The sequence below is a fragment of the Arvicanthis niloticus genome, chromosome X, assembly GCF_011762505.2.
Source record: "Arvicanthis niloticus isolate mArvNil1 chromosome X, mArvNil1.pat.X, whole genome shotgun sequence".
Classification (NCBI taxonomy): Eukaryota; Metazoa; Chordata; class Mammalia; order Rodentia; family Muridae; genus Arvicanthis; species Arvicanthis niloticus.
The window spans coordinates 16,777,239-16,800,619 of record NC_047679.1 but is presented as its reverse complement, the minus strand read 5'-3'; the positions used below and the strand labels follow the sequence as shown (position 1 = coordinate 16,800,619).

Sequence of the window (23,381 nt, the reverse complement as noted above, 5' to 3'; positions counted from 1 at the left end):
CACTGTTCTTTAGGCTGCCTTTTTCTTTCTTTCACAATGTCCTTTGATACAGAACCAAGTGCTGATAAGGCACACTGCATCTGATGTTGCTCATGCTTTTGGTGTTATATTTTAGAATCCATTGCTGGCTGGGCACAGTGGTATACGCCTTTAATCCCAAACTTGGGAGGCAGACACTCCTAGACAGATCTCTGTGAGTGTGAGGCCAGTCTAGTCTACATAGTAAGCACCAGGCTAGTCAGGGCTATATAGTGAGACACTATAAAAACAAAAACAAGCAAAAAGAATCCATTGCTGAATTTAAGGCCATGACCAACTACGTTTCCTCCTAAAGAGATTTTTGGCTTTATCTCTTAAATATGCATAATTGATCCATATTGAGTAAACGGTATATGATGAAAGGTAGGGATCTAATTTCGTTCTATGTGGAAATTGAGTTGTCACAGCATCGTATGTGAGGGTGACTGTTCTCTCCTTACTGTATAGTGTTACCCTCATTAGAAACTAACTCGTTGGCTGGGAGAATTTAGATGAGTTCAACTTCCAACATTATTTGCTCTTTTTTCAAGATTATTTGGGCTGTTTATTGTATTGGTAAGTCAACATGATTCTAAGGACTAGCTGTTCTAGTTCTAAAAAAAAAAAAAAAAGCTGCTTGAGAGCTACCAGGGGTCCAGGTCAGTTGATACTGTTGAGGTTACCCCTTCAATCCTTCCCCTAACTCTTCCATGGAAGACCTGCATCTGTCTCAGTCAGCTGCTGGTAGAGCCTCTCAGAGGACAGCCATGCTGGGCTTCTGTCTGCAAGAACAAGATAGTCAGGCTTTGGTGCCTGCCCATGGGATGGGCAAGTTGGGCTGGTCACTGGATGGCCTTTCCTTCACTTTCTGCTCCATTATCCTTGTATTTCTTTTAGACAGGAAAAATTCGGGGAGGGTAGGGATCTGGGGGGAGAGCATCCTCTCAGAGTCAAAGGGGAGGGAGGATGGCATGAAGAACTCTTGGAGGGCCGACAGGGAAGGCGGGGGGGGGGGGACATTTGGAATGTAAATAAAACAATTTTTTAAAGCTGTTTGAGGTGTGGAGAGATGGCTCAGCGGTTAAGGGCACTGATCGCCCTTCCAAAGGTCCTGAGTTCAATTCCCAGTTCAATTCCCAGCAACCACATGGTGGCTCACAACTATCCATAATATGATATGATGCCCTCTTCTGGTGTGTCTGAAGACAGCTACAATGTACTCATATAAATAAAATATATACATCTTTTTTTTAAAAAAAGCTGTTTGAATTTTCAAAAGGAGTGCATTCAATTTGTGGTTTACTTTGGCTAGTATTATATCGTTAACAACATTGTCTTCCAACTCATGAATATGAGTATCTACTTCTTTAGGTCTTTTATTTCAGCAATTTAAAAATAATGCTTATAAAGAGTTTTGTATTTTATGAGTGTTTTGCTTGCATGTATATATCTGTATACCACAAGCATACCTGGTGCCCTTGGAGGTGAGATTTCCTAGAACTGGAGTTACAGCTGTAAGCCACGATGTGGGTATGGAAGTCCACTGGCAGAGCAGCCAGTGCTCTTAACCACTGAGCCATCTCTCCACCCCTTAATATTTTTTTCAATGTGAACTTCTCGATAATTAAGTTTACTACTAAGTATTTTACTCTTTCGGATGCTACTGTAAATGGAATTGCTTTAAATTTCATTTTGAATCATTAATGTGTAAAAACTGATTTGTAGGTATTGCTGTTGCATTCTGCAACTTTTTGTTATCAGCATTACACCTGAAAAGCATTTTCTGTATGAACTGAGATGCTCATGTTTTTTTCCTTTTGTTCTAGTAATGTCATCTTCTTATGATGAATCACTATTGTGTTCCTAGAGACTCTTACTTCTTATGGTTGTATAATACTTTAAGTTTGCACCTGGATTGGCAGAAGATTTTTATGTTTATGTTCATTAAAAATGTTCTATAATCATCTTTCCTTGTGATGTCTTTGTTTTTGATACCATTTCAATATGGATAGACTTTAGCAATCATACAGACATTTAATACTAAATATACTTTATTAGTTGAAGCAGCTATGGCTTTGTTTTATTTTGAGACAGGGTCTCACTATGTAGATAAGGCTGGCCTTGAACTCCAAGATTCACCTGCCTCTGTTTCCGGAGTGTTGAGATGAAAGGTGTACACCACCACACCCCGAGCTATTTCTAAAAGTTGTTTTATTGGCTATCCAAAACTTTGGCTCAACAATAGTTTGTTACATGAGTCATTTTATTGGCCCAGAAGATTCTTCCAGTTGCTGGATACATTATTTAAATATATACAATACACATGGTATAAAAGAAGAAAAGGGTCCTACTAGGGGATGAAGAGTCATTTTTCCTTTAGGGGTATGGCCACTTGTAGGTTGCCCAGACTCCAGTAATTGACCACATACCTATGCACATCCAGGCAACACTAATTATATTCAATCAGTTGTTTAAAAAAAGAGAGGGTCTGGGCAGTGGTGGCGCACGCCTTTAATCCCAGCAGTTGGGAGGCAGAGGCAGGAGGATTTCTGAGTTCGAGGCCAGCCTGGTCTACAGAGTGAGTTCCAGGACAGCCAGGGCTATACAGAGAAACCCTGTCTCAAAAAACAAACAAAAACAAAAAAATAAAAATAAAATAAAGGGAGGGTTGGAGAGATAACTCAGTGGCCATGAGCACTTACTGCTCTTGCAGAGGACCTGGATTCCAGCACCCACATGACAGATTACAACTGCCCAACTATAACAAGTTTGCAAAGTTAAGTTACCGTTGCCAGAACTTCTGTGGGGCAATGTAGACAAAAAATGTAAATATTTAAGGCAACAGAATCTTAGAGGTGATTAGCCATAGTAAGCCATTCAATTCACTGTATTAACACTCCTTTCATAAGAATTCTTGAAAAGTACATTACAAAGTATAGTTGAGACTGACCTGGTAGTCAGTAAGTAGCCTGGTAGCCTTTTTCCTCTCCTTCCTGAGGACAAATTCAGGCATTTTACAGTGTTCCTTGCAATTGAGTATGCCCACTATGCCCAGTGTCTGACTCCCATCTTTTTAGTATTCTAAGAACCTCTTGCTTGGTCATTTCCACCTTTGATTGACTACAGTGTAGATGACAAAGACTACAGTGATGATTTCAGTGGAGAATATAGGTTGAGTTTGGTTTCTATATAATGGATAACAGAATCATGGCAGTAACCAGAATTTTGTGTAAATCTGTATAAATATGTAATGATTATTTTAGTATGGTTTCCCTAGTACAAAAACTGATGGCAGCTAGATCTCTGAGTTAGAGGGCTACAGAGTGAGCTCCTGGACAGCTAGGACTACACAGAGAATCCCTGTCTCAAAACAAACAAAAAAGTGCATTCTCATTCTGTAACAAAGTCTAGCATTGCTAAGGAAGGGCCTGTCTAGGTACCAAAGCGCAGAGTCCCAGCCTCTCCTTCAGTTCACAGAAACTCTTTCAACGAAGGGAAAGGACCCCTTTAAAAGAAAACTTCACACTTTTTTAAGTGTATATGGTCAAAATTTCCCTCCCTTCCTTCACCTCTGTCTTGGTGGCAGAAAAAAAATACCCACATCTCTTGAAATACATGAGTATTGATTCTGGGTAAGTGCTAATCTCTGCTGGCCCAGACTATCATTATGGTCCACCAGTTAGAGTGGAATTAGATTATACATGAAGTTTTGTCCTGAGTCATTTTATTGGTCCAGGAGGTTTTTCCAGTTTTTGGACACATTATGTGTATACACAATATACACGACATAAAGAAGGGCCTTGGTTGGGGAGGAAGACTCATTTTTTCCTCTAGGAATTAACAGAAAATAAAGAGATACAACATTTTAAAAATTATTTTTATTACATCTGTTTATGTGTGTGCGCACACAGAGATCAGGACAACTTGTATGAGTTGATTCTCTCTCACCACGTGGATCCCTGGGATTGAATTCAGGCCACCAGGCTTGTGTAGCAAGTGCTTTTACCCACTGGGCCATCTCATTGGCCCAAGATACAACATATTTATAAGACAAAACAAACAAAAATGGAGGGGGGAGTAAAACTACAAGTAGCAAGATCTCAGAAACAAAGAAAAATGAAAATAGAAAAGTGGACTTATTTTCTTGAATGAACATCTGAGCACATGACATCAAATAGTAATTTGTGTTAACTGTTCCATCAGGTCTGCTAAATTATGTGCAGGTCTGAAAACTCACACTTGCTACATTGCCATCCTTTTTTTTTTTTTTTTTTAAATCATCTGAGACCCCATGGGGGGAGTTCCTTGAGACCAGATAACTAAGGGATACAATATTCAAGCTTGGTTTACAGATGTTCTGCACGACATGCTGGCATCTGCTACAAGTGGCTAGTTTCTGAGTTACAGTTCCACTTTGGGTTGATTAAAAGTACTATCACATTAACAGTCAAAAGCATAGACAGCTTGCTGATTCATGTCTGCATACAGTCAAGAATTTGGAAGTAACAAGACTGAAATGTTGAAGAGATAGCTGAGGAAAAGGGCCTATGCAAATAGCTGTCCATCTTGAAATGAGTACAGTGTGAAAATTTTTACAACCCATATAAACAAGCACCATTATAGGAGATCTCCAAAGAGATATTCCATTCTATGGGTGTGGCCAATTTCTATCCTGTCACCTTTATCTTTGCCAACAGGCTTCTGGACAAAGTGGCCGTGATGGCTCTAAGTCAAGGTTGCCCTGAAGGCCAATCTCATTCTAGTTTACTGATGAATGTTCAACATGCCAAAAAGAAGTCTAAGCCCTTTGCCTTGATGGTAACTGATTACACACAACTGCAAGACGTTACTGGTCCTCCAAAATTCTGGCAGGAAACAGTAGGAAAAAAAAAAAATCTTGGCTGCAAACATGTGTGCTACCTCTCATGAAAAGCACAAAAGGTGACAGCAAGAGCCCAGAAAGCAGAGACCGGAGTATGAAAACTCGTCCTCGGTCTTGGAATCAATTCAAGGAACTTCATTTGCCCAGCTGGATTCAACTTGTAATAGACCAGTAACTCCTGTTTCCAATTGCCCTTTTTGAACTGGAATGTCTGAATATGCCTTCCCACCATTGTACATTAGGAAGTGGTATGGATGGATAACTTGTGTTTTTAAGTTTCACAGCTCCATCCGTAGAGAAAAACAGTACTTGAGCCATATGTAGGGATTATGCCCAAGGCAATTCATTCATATTTAGCACCTTTGAGGTTATGCTGTAATGAGATGTGACTTAAGAGAACTTAAGGAGTGAATATATTTTGTATGTGGAAGGGACATGAATGATTAAGTATCAAAGAGTAAACCATAATAGTTCATCTCCAAGATGACCCCCCAATGAACCCTATCCTCTTAATTCCTCCCTTCTGTATATGGTCTAGACCTTTCCCCTTTTCTCCCTCCTAATGGCTTCCATGAATATTGTCAACTGCAAAAACAGCGGAATGTCATTTCTGAGATTACAGTAATTTCTGTCTCTTGCCCATCTTGATCTCATGAAGCAAGCAGCCATATTGTGAGCTAGCTGCCCTGTGAAAAAATCCACCCACATTCAAGAAACTGACTGAACCTGTTCAACAGCCAGTAAGAAACTGAATCCTGCAAACAGCCAACTATAGAACTTCTAAGTACATCCTAGCCCAATAAGCCTGAAGATGACAGCTGTGCTGGCTGACACCTTGACTGATGCCTGTGAATGACCTTGAAGTCAGCTAAATGTTGCTTTATGGAAGTTTTGGCTTTTGTTTGAGACAGGGTCCCACTCTACTCCTCAGGCTAGCTTTACCTCCACAGGTTTCAGAGATATGTACCAGCCATGTTACTGTCTTACATACATTACATACCTAACACAGACAGGCATGAGAATGATTCTACAGAACAATAGCACCTAGCCAGCATTGCTGATATCCCAACTTACTAAAAGTTTCATTCTGAACAACAGCCTGGTGGCATGCCAATTACTTAGACCCCTTTTGATATAAACAGGGCTTTGAGTATTTTTGCATCAAAATGGAAATCACAACCCTGATGAGTTTGGCTGGGCCCAGTGTATTATCTTAGGGACCTATTCGTTATGTGCTTACTTTACCAAGTATCTTACATGGAGTGTGGCACCCAAGATTTATTAAGTACACCCCTAATTTCAGGTCTTCTAGGATGACAAATGGTTACTGTTTCTCTTTCAGGGCTCTGGTGATTATGGTCCAGAGCCAAATGACTTCCAGAGAGTCACCCTGGACCAGCAGACTTCATGCAATGTATAAGAAACAGAATTCACATGTAGTGTAGGGGTTGGAAATGCTGCTTGATCTGCCTCTTTCTGAACTGACCATACAAGATTTCCACCTCCCAACCTCCAGCCTTGAAGTAGCAGAGGACTCAGACCTGGTTCTTGTCTCCTCCAGGAACCCTCAGAATAGATACTTTCAGGTAGGTGGGGGACTCATTAAACCTAGTGTTTTGGACATAATTTAAGGCACAGTGGAGGCACTGAAAAGCTAGAGACAGAAGACATGCACAGTAGGGCCAAGAGAGGAATTTAGATGCTGGATGTGGTGGCATATCTTTAATCCAAGCACTCAGGAGGCAGAGCAGGCAGATCCCTGTGAGTTTGAGGCCAGCCTGGTCTACATAGTGAGTTCCAGGCCAGCCAGGGATACAGACTGTCTCAATAAGAGAGAATGGGGAATGGGGGAAGAGGGAGAGAGATTTGTCCTTAATAGAAGCAGTATCTCTTTCCACCCCTGCATACTCAGGTGCTATCCTGACACGAGTGGAACTGTCTGTTAGGATGTAGCAGCAAGATGGTATCTGTAAACTAAATGACTCTGAGGTAAAACTTGCCCACTCATTTGGTGCTCTCTTGGAGGAAGAGGGAAAACTCAATTGAGAAAATGCCCCCCTTCAGATTGGCCTTTGGGCAAACCCAAGGTGCATTTTCTTGATTGATGACAAATATTTTCAAGACCTAGCTCCCTGTGGGCTGTGCCATCCCTGGGCTGGCGGTCCTGGGTGCAATATGCATTCTGAACAGCCAGTGAGCAACACTCCTCCATGGCCCTTGCATCAGCTCCTGCCTCCAGGCTCCTGCCTCCTTCCCTTGATGGACTACAAGCTGTAAGATGAAAGAAACCCTTTCTTCCCCAAGTTGTTTTTGGTCATGGTGTTTTATCACAGCAACAGAAACCTAATTAAGACAGTTTTGCATCAATAATAGCTACATGTACCCTGTGAAAGGAGCAGAAAGTGTATAGGGATATGGCAGGGAAATGCTAAGCTGAGAAAGGCTGTCTGAAAATTGGTTAAGGGACAGGCCCATACCACAAAGGACCCCTACCTTGGCCTGAGCAGTTCACTAGCCTACGAGTTGTTGTAGATTGTAGGCACCATCTTTACCTTTCCTTTGGCCAGTTCTTCCTGTGCCTAGCTTCTTGGAATAGAGTGGTAGTAAAATGTCAAGATCAAGCTCCTTTGGGTGTCTCTTCTGCTACCTCCAACTCTCATTGGAAGCCATAATTAATTCCAATGGCTGGGCAAAGACCAGCCTTGATTGAAACTTAGTACCAAAATGGACCAAGGGTAGGGGTAATTCACTGTTTACTGGTGTTTACCTTTCAACATAGACTAAAAGACTGCATAAGGCAGGTAGGTCTAAGCCATGCTCCCACCCTTGAAAGCCACCCAAAGAGGGTGAGATATACCACTAGATTTCTAGTAACTGGAAATCCTGGGAAAAGAGAGAAATGGAGCAAAATAATCCTTCTGCACATATAAACGAGGAAGGGCAAAGTAAGAGTGCTGGTGTGCGGAGTTCCTGAGCTAGGGGTCAAGATTTGACTTTAGCCTTTACAACCTTGAGAAGAGGAAAACCTTGGAGAAGCCAGGGATGCCTGGAAGTTAGCTAGTGAAGCAGAGCCTCCAAGCTTTGCTTTCCTCCTCTAGCTCCTAGGTAAACTCTGGACAGAGAACTCACAGAACCATAAGAATGTTTCTTAGCCTTTAGAGGGTTATGGTTCCTTTATAAATATGATTGCGATCTGGTGGGTCTTAATCTAAGAAAAATGCATATAGATAACCACAAAAACATGTATAAACATATTTCAGGAGGTCAGCCCCTGATCAAGCATAGTCCCCCTTCATCTTTCAGGCTCAGAAGGGTGAAAATATAACTACTGTAGGACTATTAATAGGCTTGAAGCTACTATGCCAAGTCAAAGAAGCCAGACACAAAAGGATCACATATTGTATAATTTCATTTATATAAAATGTCCAGAAGAGACAAATGGAAGTAAGGAGGAAATACCTAGGCAATGTGGGGTTTCTTCTGAGGGTTGTAAAAACATTCTAAAATTTGTTGCAGTGATGACTCATTCAATGACTGAAATATCCTAAAAGTCACTGAATTGTATACTTTAAGTGGATGAACTGTATGCTATTCAAATTTCATCTCAATAGAGCAGTTTAACAGTGACACAGAAATTACAAATTAACCACACATTCATTAGGGGCAGAAAGAACTAATGGAGAAACATCAAGGACGGTCTGACTCACCAAATTACATATTTAAAACAGCTGAACTTTATAGTATGGAAACTCTACCTCAATAAAGCCATGAAGAAAAAGTCCCCCAGAGAACAGAAAGTCAAGAGCACAAAGCTAGGGGAAGCTGTTGTGCAAATTATCAAAGGGGACCAGTGCCCACCAGTCTGAAGACAGGGAAATGGTTGGGGGAGGAACAGGATATCTTTTCCAAGGTTAGAGAGAAGCTGGTAAGATTCAAATTCAGAGCCCTGCTTCCCTGGCCCTGGCACTACCACTAACTGGCACTGCAGCTGCTCCATTAACAGGCGAGGAAGGTTCTGCTCTCTTTTTGAAGAGAAATGCACTTCAGAAACATGTTTCCAAAAAAACATTCCTAAGGGTTTTATTTCTAATGAGGAAAATAATAAAATAAAATTAAAATAGGCTTTAGTTGAAACAAAATTTCTTGTTTTGCTTTTTTTTTCTCCTTTTGAACAAATTAATTACACACCAACAATCTTCTTTATTACAGCATGAACCCAGGAGGAGGAAAGGAGATGGGGAAGATAGGCAGGAAGGGTTGAGGTGGGTGTGTGGACAAGCACCAAAAGCCTTCAGACCATAGGCAGCCCTGCTCAACCCCAACAAAATTCATTTAAAATAAAAAGGTGAGGACAGCTATGTGAAGTTTCCTCCTCCTGGGTGGAACAGTAAGGGGAAGGGAAAAGATGAAGGGGAGAGGAAAGAAGTAAAATGAAGGGGAAGGCAAAAGTGTGAGATGGGGAGGGAAGGTTAGTGTAGCATGGCCTGACCCAGGGTCAGAACTGGGGATAAGGGAGAGGTCCCCCAGTTTGCATGTGCCCTGGATTTGTCTCTGGAATGGTGCTGGCCCAGCCCCAGTAGATCCCCTGCCCACCTGTCTATCTGCCTCTGGTTGTCTGGGAATGCTGGTTAGAGGTTACCAGGGACGCAGGACTCCAGGGGCCGGCCCCCAGGAGCTGAGGTCTGAACAATACCTTGGAGTCAGAATATAAAAGTCACGATCTTGGGGATGGTGGTGAGGGGGAGTCTCTCCACCTACCCGCCCACCTCCAAGAAGCAGGCTTGATGGTCAGAAAGGATCCTTGAGGCCAAGGAAGGATCTTTGTTGGGGTCTGTGCTAGGCTCAGCCACTGTCACAATTGTTGCAGAGATGGCTGCTGTGGGCAGGACATCAACAGCCGGGAAGTCAGAGTAGAGAAAGGGGCTGAGGTGTCTGAACCAGCCTCTAACACTGGTTCTAAGCCATCCTGGTCCTCCTGGGTGCTGGGGCTGCCATTGTTGGGGAAGGGTACAGGAGGGACCTCACCCCCAGTCTCCTCCTCCAGCTCTTCTTCCTCTTGGACTTCCTCAGCTTCTGGTCCTGAGCTCCGTACCCTCTTTGGCTCTAGCTCCTCTCGTGCCGGGTCATCGGGCTCCCCACCCCGATCCACCTTCCTCCGCCGTCTCCTCTCTAAGGCTCGGCCTCGTGTCCGACTCCCATGGCGCTCTGCCTTCTCCAGCTGTGAGCACGGAAGGCAAAAAGATGGGTTGTAAGTGGTCTGGTGGGGCATGACTATAATCCCAGCAAATTGCAAGGCTAAAGCAGGAAGATTGCCATGAATTCTAAGGCCAGCCTGGACTATATAGCAAGACCCTATCCCACCCTCCCTCTCCCAAAATATAAGTACAGGCAAGTAGTCAGGGCCTGAGAGTTCTCTGCCTACTTGGCCCAACCCGGCCATGTCAATAATGACTCCTCTCCTTACCTCCAGAAGTGTCTGGACCCTCTTCAAGTCTGGAGGCTGCCCAGCCTGCAGCAGCTGCCAGATGCTATGATTCTCATCTAGGGTCACCTCAAGCAGATCCCCTTCCATCATAAGTTCCTCCAGTGGGGCTCGGGTTGCCTCAGGCAGTTCCAACACAGGGCCAGACAACTGTGGTAATAGCGATGACAGCAGCTCCAGATCTGGAAGATGCAGGGACAGGCTGGATTAAAGGCTGCCCTTGGTCTTATCCTACACCACTATCACAGAGCTGAGGACATCAGGGGCCACACTGATAATATCCATTCAACATCCCACTCACACTACAGCTAGACCTACCTCTCTTACCTGAGCCCTCCTCTGTGGCTACCTTTTCAGGACTGGTCACACTGTCCCCATTCTCCAACAGCCCCTGGACCTATCAAATATCAAGATCAGGAAAAGGCAAGGGGTAACTGAACTGAAGAGCCAGGCCCTACTCTTCCTTCACCCATTCCAAACTTGGAAGACTCTATCTCTTGGAGGAAGGCAAACATGGGGTGTCAGCAGAGAGCAGGGTTTAGGAATTTGGACAGATAATAGGATGGAACAAAAAGGCTGGGCCAAAGGAGATTTAAAACTAGAGAAACGGGCAGAGCTAGAGCCTACGTATAGGCTAGGGGGACAGGAAATGGAAGTTAAGAACTGGGCTAAGAAGCTCACCTTAGGCATATTGCCAGTGCCTTCTCCACCATCTGAAGAGTAAGCCAGGGATTCCTCAGGCTTGGATTCAGCCTGTAGCCGTTGGCGGAGTTCAGCCAGCCGTCCCAACAGAGCAGTCACTTCCTCAGAGGCCAAAACCTGTCTGGCACGGCCTTGCCAGCTGATGGCTCTCTCTGTGAGGCACTGTAGAGCCTCACCCTCAGGTAGCCGCACAGGCAGTCTCTGTAGGGCTACCAGTAGTGCCAGGATGGTTTCCAAGCGTGGGCGCCGTGAGCGCATACACAGAGGGCACAAGAATTTGGTGTCCCATTCCCACCAGGCCAGCAGTGGGGATGAGGTAAGACTGGACCTCTGGGAGCTGAGGAGGCGGGGTACTGTCACACAGCGCCCATGGAACCAGTCCTGACACAGGTCACACTGCAGAGCTCCCACCCCTGCTGGCACTTGCCCACACACGCAGATAGAAGCTGTAGAAGAGGCTGTTGTCAATGATGCCAGTGGACTTGGCTTGGCCGAGTTGGTACGACGAAGCTGCAGGATCCCTTCCTTCTCCTTCTGCTCCCCCTCTTTGAAGGCCACGATCTGCCGTGCCCAGGAAAGGGGGAAGAATAGGTAAACAATCTGATTCTTTCATTCTCTGAACTCAATACCCCACTCCCAAACCAGGAAAACTGAGCTCAGGAAGCAAGTGGTCTGCCCATGGTCACAGGGTTCAGACAATCATCACCAGGCTCTTTACCCATCTGTATCTAAGCTTCTTACCACAGAGCCTGGGTCCCTGAGGTCCTGCGCAGACAGCCCCAACAGCTCTGTGTCAGATTTGTACAACCCCAGCTCCTTCTCCATCCACCGGCTGCGTTTGGTGCTGTCTGAGCCGGCGTCTGCACACGGGCAGAGCACCTGAGGCAGGCAGACAGAGGCAAATGACCAGGCTTCCCTACCTCCCGTATTCTTTCCTCCCCTCACCCATGCCCCCTTAAAAGCTCATATTCTCATATAAACTACCTCCAGTCAGTCAGACAAGAAGAGGCTATAGGTAAAAGTGCTAGGTCTCACCTCCAATAATGTGTAGCAGGAGTTCTTCTTGAGGAAGGTCTTGGAGGCCTTTTCTCTCCAGGAGTGTGCTGTCAGTACCTGTAGCTCTAGCTGTCTCAGTTCCTCCAGCCCCACAGGGAGGTCCCGACCCACAGCTACGAGGCCCTCCAAGTCATCCAAGCAAGGGTAGTGGTCACCATTCTGAGCACAGGTGAGAGAAAAGGGCAAGCTGTACTTGCAAATATCTACTAATTCTCCATGTCTGGTCTGAGCTGGGAAGATAGTCTGCCTCATAGTCTCAAAGCAGAAACAACTGACACTGTCCTCAGGAGTACCCTCTACCATGCATGACACCTCGATCTACTAACTGGCTCAGTCCAGGCAGCCAGTCAGTCTTCAGGGACAGTGGACTAATTATGCTTTTGTGAGCTTCCTTTTCTACCTACTGCCAGGTATCTGTCCCTTTCTACTCTCATAACACCTGTCTCCTTGCCCTACCATCCACATCCTAGCCAGCACCCCACATCCCTCAGGTAGCCTCAGAAGATCCTCTCTTAGTACTGTTCTGCAAACATTTTGCCTCCTCACAGTATGTGATACTTCATCCCTCTCTCTAGCCATGCAACACAACTCAAGCCTGTATATAATCTCTTCTAGAAACATGGAAAGTCTAGGTGTGGATGGGGGTGGTCCTTACTTGGATCTCATCCACATCAGCAATCCATGCCCGGGCCTTAGCAAGAGCTTCCTTGAGAGACTGGATATTGGGCAGGTGAACAGGGATGTTTTCTGCTTCATGGATTATGGCCTCAAGTGTGGCTGGTGGATGCTTCTGCCTAAAAACAATAAAAGAAGGGGTGGGGGAGCAGGCCAGTTTGGTCTATGGATCAGAGCCCAGCCTGATCAGTAACTGTACACAGCTGTGCTCTTGTTATTCTTTCTGCCGCTTCTGTGCTTTTGTTGGTAAAGACGGTTGCCAGGTTTTGCTTACTTCAGACTGCATGCACCCATATATCCTCTGCCATAGCTCTTAAACCACCTATGTCTGACACTCTGTCAACCTGCTAGAAGGTTACATACTGATCACTTGTCTATCCTGTGGCATCTTTTTACAAATATCCACTCATCTGCTTGTTTCCTGTGTTTCTGAGCATGTTTATATGCTGGCCTATTGGTACTGGGCCACACACACACACACACCCCAGCCTACTTCTGCCTCTGTATACATATTTAAAAAGAAAAAGAAAAAAAAAGAAAAAGAAAAAACCCAAGACCAAGAACAAAAGAACAGAGAAATTCAATATACCTATACAGAGGAGTGATGCCCAGGGCAACCCACAGACATTTTCTTCACATTCTCCACTAAAATTTGAAAGTAAAGAATGGCAGGGTGGGGAAGGGCTGGACTTACCTGGCTTCTAGGCAGAGGTGAGCTTTCTCTTCCCAGCGTTCAGCGATGGTCAGCAGCTCCTGAAGCTCTGCCTGGGCCTTATCCACAGCAGGGCTAGGGGCTACACTGGCACCCGCAACCAACAGTCCCCGCATGATGGCCAGGGTACCCCTTCGGGCAGAGGGAGCCAGCGTGCGTTTTACCTCATCCAGCCACCGCGCCTGTTCCACCTGCCTTTGGAGCTGCTGGGCTTCAGGTACCTCCACACCCAGCTGCTGCCCTCTCTCCAACAGGGACTGCAGCAGCCCTGGACTGGAGGGCTGTGAGATCAGGGCCTCACGGGCCTCAGTCTGGTAGGCTTCCACCTGCTCCAGAATACCCTACCAGAATACAGGATGAATAAAGAAAACCCTTCAGATGAGGACACTTAAGAGGACCCACCACATATCCTGTTCCAGCACCTCCCAACATAACCTCTGAACTCTAAAACAGTAGCTCCTATAACACTTGACTGCTCATTATGATGCCCTATGGAATGTATTAAAATGCACATTCCTAGGCAGTTTTATTCATGATTGATCATAAATTTGTACTTCACTTCTCTCTACATGGGACTGTGCTCAAAGCACTAAGAGATCCTCCATCCTAAGAAATATTATGCTACATAAACCCTCATGCTCACTCTGGGGTCCCCTGCCTTCTCCATCCTACTTCTATTTTTATGTACTTTATTCATCATTTCATGCACACCAAATAGATACCCTTGTTACCTTTTACTTCCTCAAATGTCCACTTGTATCAGCTTGTACTCATAGCTCTGTTCCTTGTCCCAAATCCCAAACCTAAAACCCTGCTCACACTTCGCACTATTTTCTCACACATTCACCCTGTCTTACCTAAACCCACCTCTCCTCACCTTGACATCCCCAATCTGATGCATGGCACAGGGGAGGTTGTTCATCTGGCCCAGAAAATCCCGTAGCTCAGCCAGGGTCATCTGTAGACCAGCCACCCTGTCGGGGCTATGGAGTTTCATGTATGAGATTTCAGATCCAAACCCAGGTCCCTCCTTTCATGTATGTCAAAACCATTCCTCACCATATCTGTTCAACTTCAATCTTGTGTTTCAATGTTCCCACAATTGCCTAGGCTATAGGGAGGGTTTTTAATCTAAGTATATTCATAGGGTGAAGGGACAGGAGGAGAGAGAAACAGTTGGAAGGTGAAGGAACTTATAAGCTATTGATGCTAACAGAAGCCAGACTTGATTCTTACAGCTCCACTAACCTGCACTGGAGCTGGAGATAGAAGCCCAAGCCTTATATACTAGATAAACAGGAAGTTACACCACAAGCCCCTAAACTTTACAACCCATTATCTACTACAACTATGCTGCTTTTCTTGTTTGTGTCCTATTCTAGCCCCTAAACCTCCCATACTCCTCCCTGCCCACAAACTCCTCAACCGACCTCTCAAATCTTCTAGAGATGCTGATTATAAAATAAATAGGTCTAACTTTTCTTTTGGCAAGGCTCTCCTTCTCCATGAAAAGTTGCCTGTCCTCCTTGGACTCTGCAGTACTTCCCAGGCTATCACCTTACACTTAGCAACTTCCTGCTAATGTTCCAAGCTGGATTCACAATCCACTCCTTGTAACACTCTTCTCAGCAGCAGCAGCAGCAGCAGCAAGCTAGCTGTGCTGCAACACCTCACACCAACATACCCAGCTTCCTGGCCACTGACCAATCCCAGAGCCCGGGACACACAAGCCTCTGCCTCACTCAGGCAATTCTTCAGTCGCTGTAGAAGCTCACTGTTAGGAAACCTTCGCTCACGAGCCTCAGATTCTAGTGCTCTCAGTTCTTCCAGGCCTGAAGAAAGAGAGTAGGAAAGATTAGGCAATATTAAGTCAAGGCAGAGGAAAAGGGCCAGAGATACAGAAGAAACAACAGAACTTGTCTATAGAGTCCCTCTAACTGCCCCACCCTCTCCCCAATTACTCACTGCGCTTCCGCCCATCTTCCACCTCCAGGGCCACTCGTACTTTGTTAGCCCAAGTGTCAAAGGACTCAGCTCGAACTTTCAGTTTATGCAGCATGGCAGGGAGCTCATCCAAGGTGTACCGATACCTGGAAAAGGACAGGGCAGAGTACAGTTCAGCCCAACTTGCCACTCTCCGACTTCCTTCATTAGGCCCTAGACTTACCGAAGGTACTGGCGGCTACTAGAGCACTTGCAGAGGTCATTGATGTGAGAAAGGCAGACAAGGCCATCTGGGCAATCATAGCAGGCCAGGGCAGATAGGAAACATGTGGTCTTGCACTTTATGCACTGACGTTCATCATCTGGAAGCAGCTCAAAAGCCTCTCGTTCAGCCTCAGTGATACCCTGGAGCATACAACGTACACATTATTCAGAACCAGACAAGGTGGCAGAAATCTCATCTCACTATCAGAGTAACTCAAATATCTGATGATGGTTGTGAAGACTGAAAAGCCAGGCTTCACATCACATCTGCCTTCTGTCAAGTGTACAATCTCAAAGCAGGGGATCAGATGGATCAGAACTGACAAGATCAGTGTGGACTTAAGGATGGAAAAAAAAAAAAAAGAAAAAGAAAAAGAACACAGAAAAATTTGGGTGAGTTTCAGATTAGGAGCTGGGCATTGTGGCAAATGCTTATAATTCCACCATTCAGAAGGCTGGGCAGAAAGATTATTATAAACTCAGTATCAGCCTGGGCAATATAGCTAGATATTTCATAAGACTAAAACAAGTGAGATGAGTCAGCAGATGAAGACTCTTGTTGCATAAGCCTGGCAGCCTGAGTTCAATTCCCAGAAGCCACGTCAAGGAAGGAGAAATTGGACTCCCCAAAGTTGTCCTCATACCTCCACAGACTTGCTATTGCAGACACCGCCCACCCAATAATGAAAAAACAATTAAAATGTTTAAACAAGAAGAAGCAAAAAGAGATTAAAACGGGAATAAATGGTCTTTTAGTGAGAGAGAGAAAGACTGTAGACCTAGGCAGTAGAGAAGTAGAAATGTAAGGAGACAATGATGGCTTCAGTTCCTCAATTGTCACATGTTCCAGACACTACTCCTGCTTAGCAAATGGAAACACTGTGCACCAATAGGGCTTACAGAAGAACAACTTCTGGTTTTTTTTTTTTTTAATTAAAAAAAGCAATCCACGCCTAAAAATGAAAAGCCAAATATGCAAATATGTTGGCATCACTGAAGACAACAATTCTGAGCAACTTCAGGAATTTTAAGAAAAAAATGTTGGCTCCAATAGCTTCGTCTTACCAACTTTAAATCTCAGGACTTAACTGTGCTCAGGAAGCATAACTTACTAAATTATGCTACCATATCTTTCTATTTTTAAATTAATAAAATTTCTTCAAACAAACAAAAAACAAACTTCTATGTAAGGCATGAGGTTAACACAAATTACAAATCTTGCTCGATTGCTAATGGGGTTGTGGTCACTGCCCATTCATCATGTGAAAATTATTTAAATCTTTATGGATTTGTATGCTTTTCTTGTCAGCAGTAACTATCATCCTTGTTAGATTGTTCTAAGTATTTCAATTAAGAATTTAGTATATTAACACTATGGATTATGAACTACTTAACAAATATTATTCTAGTTTTTAGGTAAGAATATGCATCATAAGGACAAGCATATCTCATTTTTACTAAAGGATAACAGAAAAAAACCAGCAACTTGTCAAAGTGAGGATCTGACTACAGACAATTTTGAATTCAAAGCTAGAGAATGGTAGAAAGATGAAGCCCCTAGATTTCTTCAGATAACACACATGGGGACATACTGAGTCATCTCTATAAAAATACTCAAAAAACACATATCATCTCCTAAAGATCTCATGATTACGGTGTTCAGAACTCATCTTTGAGTTAAGTGTCAAATATACACAATTGAGTCCAAATGGGAAGGTAGGTCTCTTTTCTTACAAACTTGATTTTGTTCCTTTTCATACTGTGTCATAGCATGGGGCCATCATTTAATAATATAGAGAATATGATACATGGAAAAGCCAAGAACTTTACCAACTAATATAACAAATGAGAAGCCCTACACTTCCAACATTACTATAGCTGAAACTTGGCCTAGATCTAACACAGCAAAGTTGTGAATGTGTGTCTATGTGTATTTGTTTCAAGCTTTGCTATGTAGCCTGGGCTGGCCTGAAACTTAGGGCAACCCTCCTCTATATGCTTGCTAAATGATGAGATTATAGACATGCACCACCATAATCAGCCTGTACATGAACTTTAAACTAAAAACACATTACCCCCGAAAACGAGTCACTCAGGATCCCTTAGGATCAACATTCTTTGTAATTTTTTCTTCTTTTGTAATGCTGGGGATTAAACCCAGTATCTTCCACATGCTAGGTAGCACTCTGTCATTGAGCTTTAATACGAAATTTCTAACATCACCTCATGGAGGATCCTCATTACAGCACTTCCCTAATCAGGCAAATAGAACAACAGCCACTGGGCCACACACAATTGATACATACTTATAGAAAATCTACTGACATACGGTCATTTCTATTTGACGGCATTATTTTATCCAAGTTAATGGACAACTGGAGATGAAGAAAATAGCTGAGGGTGCTGGAAAGATGGTTTAACAGCATTTGCTGCTGTTACAGAAGACCTGAGATCAGCACCCACATGGCGGTTCACAACTTTCTGTAACTTCAATTCCTGGGGATCTCACATCTGTCTTTTGACCTAAACACATACTACATATACACAGGATACATATGTGCAGGCAAAATACTTATACACATAAAAGTAAATTAAAAAAAAAAAATCTTTCCTCCTCCTTTTGAGACAGGGCCTCAGCCTTGGATGGCCTGGAACTCATTCTATAGACCAGGCTGTTCTCAGATTTATAGATACCTGCCTGCCTCTCCACCTTTGGAGTGCTGGGATTAAAGCTCTGCACCATTACACTTAGCCATAAATTACAACACCAAAAATCCTTAAATATATAAAAAAAAAAAAACAAAAAAACAAAAAAACAAAAAAAAAAAAAAAAAAAAAAAAAAAAAAAAAAACAAACAAACAAACAAAAAAAACCCAGCTAGGTATGATGTAGCATGCCTATTAATTCCAGGACTCAGGAGACTGTGAAGAAAGATGAAAAGATACCAAGTCTCAAGCAATAAATAAAATAGAATTTCCTTAGAAACATTCCATATTTTAATTATTTTCTTCATGCATTACTACCACTGACACCAGCAGCTAGTCTACTGCAAGGGTAGTAATGGATTCTTTTACAAATATCCAATCATTCAAGCTTTACAACTACCACTACAAATATCAAGCTTAAGCCGGGCATGCTGGCACACACCTTTGATCCCAGCACTTGGGAGGCAGAGCCAGCTAGATCTCTGAGTTTGAGGCCAGCCTGATCTACAGAGCAAGTTTCAAGATAGCCAGGGCTACATGGAGAAACCCTGTCTCAAAAACAAACAAAATTCAAGCTTAGGTATTTATTACCATTTTACAAGGTGGGAAAGTGAGACTATCAGTTATATTTTAAGTAACTTGAAAGAACCAAAATGATCAGCAACAGCTGTCTATTTTAGTGGGTCTTTTGCATAAGGGTAACAGCTACTAAACCATAGACTGAAATTACTGAAAAAAAACCAGAATTCCTATTTTTCAGATGAGGAAGCTCACCCTAAGTGAAGTAAACTGACCTGTACTGTCAGTTTACCTGTGCTGTAAAGACTGAGAATAAAATGTGCTTTTTCAATTCAGGTGTACCTAGCTCTTTTCACTACACACCAAGAATAAAGGCTACATTACATCTATCCCTGGAAGTTATCCTTTTCTTCTCCAACCTTTACCAGGCTAGAATCCCTGATCAAAAGCACCACCACTTACCTTTTCCAACAGAGCCTTCCGTAGACGCCGCTCCTCTTGCACCATAATGAACATTTCCTTATGTACAGCTGCTGCCAGGTTCAGGTCCAGCTTCTCAGGGCAGGCAGCCATCTTGCAAATGAGCTCCTCATGAGAAAAGACACAGTACCTTCGTAGCCGGCGGTAGTGCTCAATGCATTGGCGCCCAGCAGGCAGCTGTGAACGGGTTCAAAGTTGAACTTGACCAAGCCTAAAGGAAGCAGTATACTGGCTTCCCTATCTTTCAGCTTCTCCCTACTAGTCCACCAACACTCCAGACTCACCCAGTCAGCAGTGCAAAAGTTGACTGCCTCAGCAAAGTTGTAGCCTTGGTTGAAACCACTGTGGTAAGCACGAGGAAAAGTGATGACAAATTCTCCTGCACACTGGTTTGTGCGAACAACCTAAGGGGGGGAGGGAGATGAAAAAAGGCTAAGACTATTGAGATAAACTGAGGCTTTCAAGTTGTATGCAACCTGACCTGGGTCCTAAAGGAGAGAAAGGAAAGCTTCAGGAAACAGAATATGACAACAAAGTCCCAGGTCTCTGCTCTGAAAGGTGATTTAAGTTACAAGTGGTAGGAAATATATGCATTAAATCACTTCAACTCTCCTATTTTAATAAAATTATAAATATTACTTTCTATTAAGATGGCCACAATTTCTCATTTAATATTCATTTTAATATAGTTTTGAGAGTCAAATGCTTCTATAATATTGATTATAAAACCATGAGGTGCTGTTATTCTCTCCTTCCTAAGACCAATCATATTCATCTCTTTTGATTATTTGAACATTAGCTTTAACCAGAGTTAAGTTCCCAGTACCAATACTGGGTGGCTCATAACCACCTATAACTCCAGATCCAATGCCCTCTTCTGACCTCCACAGGCATCTGCACCTACATACAAATATCCTCACATAAACATCTAACTAAAAATCTTTTTTAAAAACAACAAAAAAGCAGCATCCACTTTTTCAATTTGCTTAGTTTTCTATACATATACTAACTTGAATCCTAACTTTCTGGTAAGAGTCTAAACATCCTTTCCTATACAGCTTTTTTTTTTTTTTTTTTGGGGGGGGGGGGGGTAGGAAGGTTACTTTGTTTTTTGGAGATAGGGTATTACTACATATGTAGCCCAAGCTAGCCTTGAACCCACAACTCAGCTTCAGCCACTCCAGTCCTGGGATTGTAGGTGTGTATCAACACATCTAGCTTCATACAGATTTCTTATCTTTCTTATCTGTACCATTTATCTTCCTTCGATCCTGTGACAGATCTCATTTCCTAGATCCTATGCTCTTCTCTTTGTTTTTTTTTATTACTTTGCTGTGCCTGGACATGGTCAGAAAGCTTATTTGGGAGGGAGGTGTTTAGCCTAAGTCTTATAGTTGACTGCATATAGAATTCCAAAATGAAAATTATTTCAAAGGGTTTTTGTTCTTTAAGACTCTAGCCCTGGTTGGCCAAGTATGTAGACCAGGGTAGCCTTGAACTTGTGGCAATTATCCTAGTTGATTCTCACAACTACTGAGATTACAGGTATTCTGAACTCTTTCTGAAGTCTTTTAAGAGGTTTCAGTGCCGTCAAAAGGTTTCTATTTAAACTGGCCAGGATCTAGTATAGTACACAAAGATGAATCCTACTGTTCTTACCCTGGTTAGGGTAAAAACACACCTTTAACTGTACTAGCAGTGCCATGGAGATCTCAATCTTCTGTTCTAATTTTTTCAGAAATAAATCCTCAAGAGTGAGGCAATGTCACATATCAGATAAAATGATGGTAATCTCAGTTTCTTTTATAGACATGAAACCATCCACCATTACCCTCAGAATGCCAGGTACTGCTGAGTACAATCCTTAAGTGATCATAAAGTATTAAATCACATTGTTTCTTATGTGTTCTCAGTAGTGGCTTAAGATTCAATTGATTGGGTCTAGAGAAATGGGTCAGTGGTTAACAATACTTGTTGCTCTAGAAAAGACTTGAGTTGGGTTTCCAAAATCCACATCTTGTAGCTTGCAGCCTCCTGAAACTCCAAGACCAGGGGATTAATCATCATTGGCCTCCAAGGGCAGCTCCCCCACACCCCCACCAGTGCCTTACATTCTTATACACTCGCACTCACATATACACACAACTACAAGTAAAATAAATCTAATTTCTTTTTTAAAAGGACTGAATTGTAGTATCTGCTTTTTAGGGTCAAGACTTTTATTGTTGGGGCTGGAAAGATGGCTCAGTGGTTAACACTTGTTCCTCTTATAGAGTACTCAGGTTTGATTCTTGGTACCTACGTGGTGGCTCCCAACCATCTGTAACTATATTCAGTTCTGGGGATCTGATGCTTTCTGACTTCCTCAGCATCAGGCACATACATAGTACACATAAATAACTCTTACACAAACCTAAAAATAATTTAACATCATTTTTTAAAAAAGAATTTTATCACTGTGTCCTGTTTTTTGCATTTCTATGATTTATCGTTTTAAAATAACTTTTTAGTCATTTTACTGGGTTTCAATAAGGAGAAGTAGTCATTTACATATTTAACTTGTTGCTTTAACCAAGAAGTTTCACAAAACATTTAAAGATGAACATTTAATGCTAGCCAATGTACAGTGAAAGGATGAGTGTCAGGTTAAGAATCAAATTCTCCCTGAAAAGTACATTTTTTTTTTTCCTTTTATTATTATTTATTTACTTGGTGCTAGAAATTAAAGCCATGGTCTCTGAGCTATATATCCATCTCACTAATTGGCTAATACATATCAAGAGCCTGGTTTGTTTCAGCTCAGTAAATCTGCTAGAATTCCAGAATCATATCAATATCTAATACAAATCTTCCATTAATGATGTATCTATCTCCATCACATTTTCCTCTTAAATGAGTCAGCCTCAAAATACTTCTTGCTTTTATTTATTGCTATGGCTTCCACCAATCATCAGAAATGTTTTGTAAATAACAACAACAACTCTGACCATGGCATGCCTCACCCAAGGCCCTCTGGAATAAATTCCATGATTACATAGATAAAAGTCTAGCAGGCAAATTCTTACTCTTTTAAATAGGACTGTGCAATGGATACCACCAAGTGTTCATCTTTTTAAAATGTGTGAAACTAGGCTGAGCGGTGGTGGCGCACGCCTTTAATCCCAGCACTTGGGAGGCAGAGGCAGGTGGATTTCTGAGTTCAAGGCCAGCCTGGTCTACAAAGTGAGTTCCAGGACAGCCAGGACTACACAGAAAAACCCTGTCTCAAAAAACCAAAAAGTGTGAAACTTCTTGTTTAAAGAAACAAATTAAATATAATTAAATATATACTTTTACAAACCTGATCCAGATAACTCCAGTCCTAAATGGCCCAGTTTGCTGTTCTATGGTGTCTCCCAACTTATTTTAATTGTTTACTGTTCTCTTTCTTCCACTTATGGGTACACACCCAAGGCAGGACCTGCTTTATTGACCTTCAGGGTGGTGACCTGTGTGGTGCCTTACACACAGAAAGTACTTTAGCAATATCTATTTTATAATTTCATAGATGCAAAAACCAAGTTCCAGAGAAGCCTCAGCTAGCAGACCAGGAAAATAATTTTCCTAATTTCCTCTTAAGCTTATTTTGCCAATGTTACCTTTCTGCTTGTTTTGTGGCACTTTAAAAAAAAAAGCACTCCTATCCAGATATGGTGGTACATTTTGACAACCCCAGCATCTGGAAGGCTAAAGTAGGAGAATCACAAGTTTGAGACCAGCCTGAGCTACCTAACAAGTTTAAGGCTAGCCAAGGCTACACAGTGAAACAGTAACTCAACAACAAAACAAACAAGAAGTAGTTATTCTATTCTACAACTATTAAAAATGAGAAATATGGTTCTTCCACCACATGGGCCCTGGAGATCAAACTCAGGTCTCTAACACCCACTGAGAGAAGCCCA

At 42.8% G+C, this 23,381-nt stretch overlaps 1 protein-coding gene across 5 annotated transcripts in view; it reads right to left on the bottom strand.

Moving 5' to 3' along the window:
* Nucleotides 1–8,291: 8,291 nt before the first annotated feature.
* The window catches only part of Kdm5c (lysine demethylase 5C), a 35,463-nt gene continuing 20,373 nt past the window's right edge, over nucleotides 8,292–23,381 (bottom strand). Inside the window, exons 13-27 of one of the 5 annotated variants that reach the window (XM_076918206.1) lie at nucleotides 19,725–19,844; nucleotides 19,423–19,617; nucleotides 15,695–15,876; nucleotides 15,493–15,617; nucleotides 15,212–15,359; nucleotides 14,405–14,510; nucleotides 13,510–13,868; nucleotides 12,796–12,934; nucleotides 12,120–12,299; nucleotides 11,826–11,963; nucleotides 11,064–11,645; nucleotides 10,701–10,779; nucleotides 10,365–10,564; nucleotides 9,926–10,118; nucleotides 9,510–9,776 (exon numbers count right to left, since the gene is read on the bottom strand). In XM_076918206.1, the coding sequence (XP_076774321.1) occupies nucleotides 9,655–9,776; nucleotides 9,926–10,118; nucleotides 10,365–10,564; nucleotides 10,701–10,779; nucleotides 11,064–11,645; nucleotides 11,826–11,963; nucleotides 12,120–12,299; nucleotides 12,796–12,934; nucleotides 13,510–13,868; nucleotides 14,405–14,510; nucleotides 15,212–15,359; nucleotides 15,493–15,617; nucleotides 15,695–15,876; nucleotides 19,423–19,617; nucleotides 19,725–19,844 (2,868 nt within the window). In that variant the 3' untranslated portion in view covers nucleotides 9,510–9,654. Of the gene's footprint in view, nucleotides 10,119–10,364; nucleotides 10,565–10,700; nucleotides 10,780–11,063; nucleotides 11,646–11,825; nucleotides 11,964–12,119; nucleotides 12,300–12,795; nucleotides 12,935–13,509; nucleotides 13,869–14,404; nucleotides 14,511–15,211; nucleotides 15,360–15,492; nucleotides 15,618–15,694; nucleotides 15,877–19,422; nucleotides 19,618–19,724; nucleotides 19,845–23,381 lie in introns of all 5 variants that reach the window. The other 4 variants (XM_034485317.2, XM_034485316.2, XM_034485318.2 and 1 more) reach the window with 4 other exon arrangements.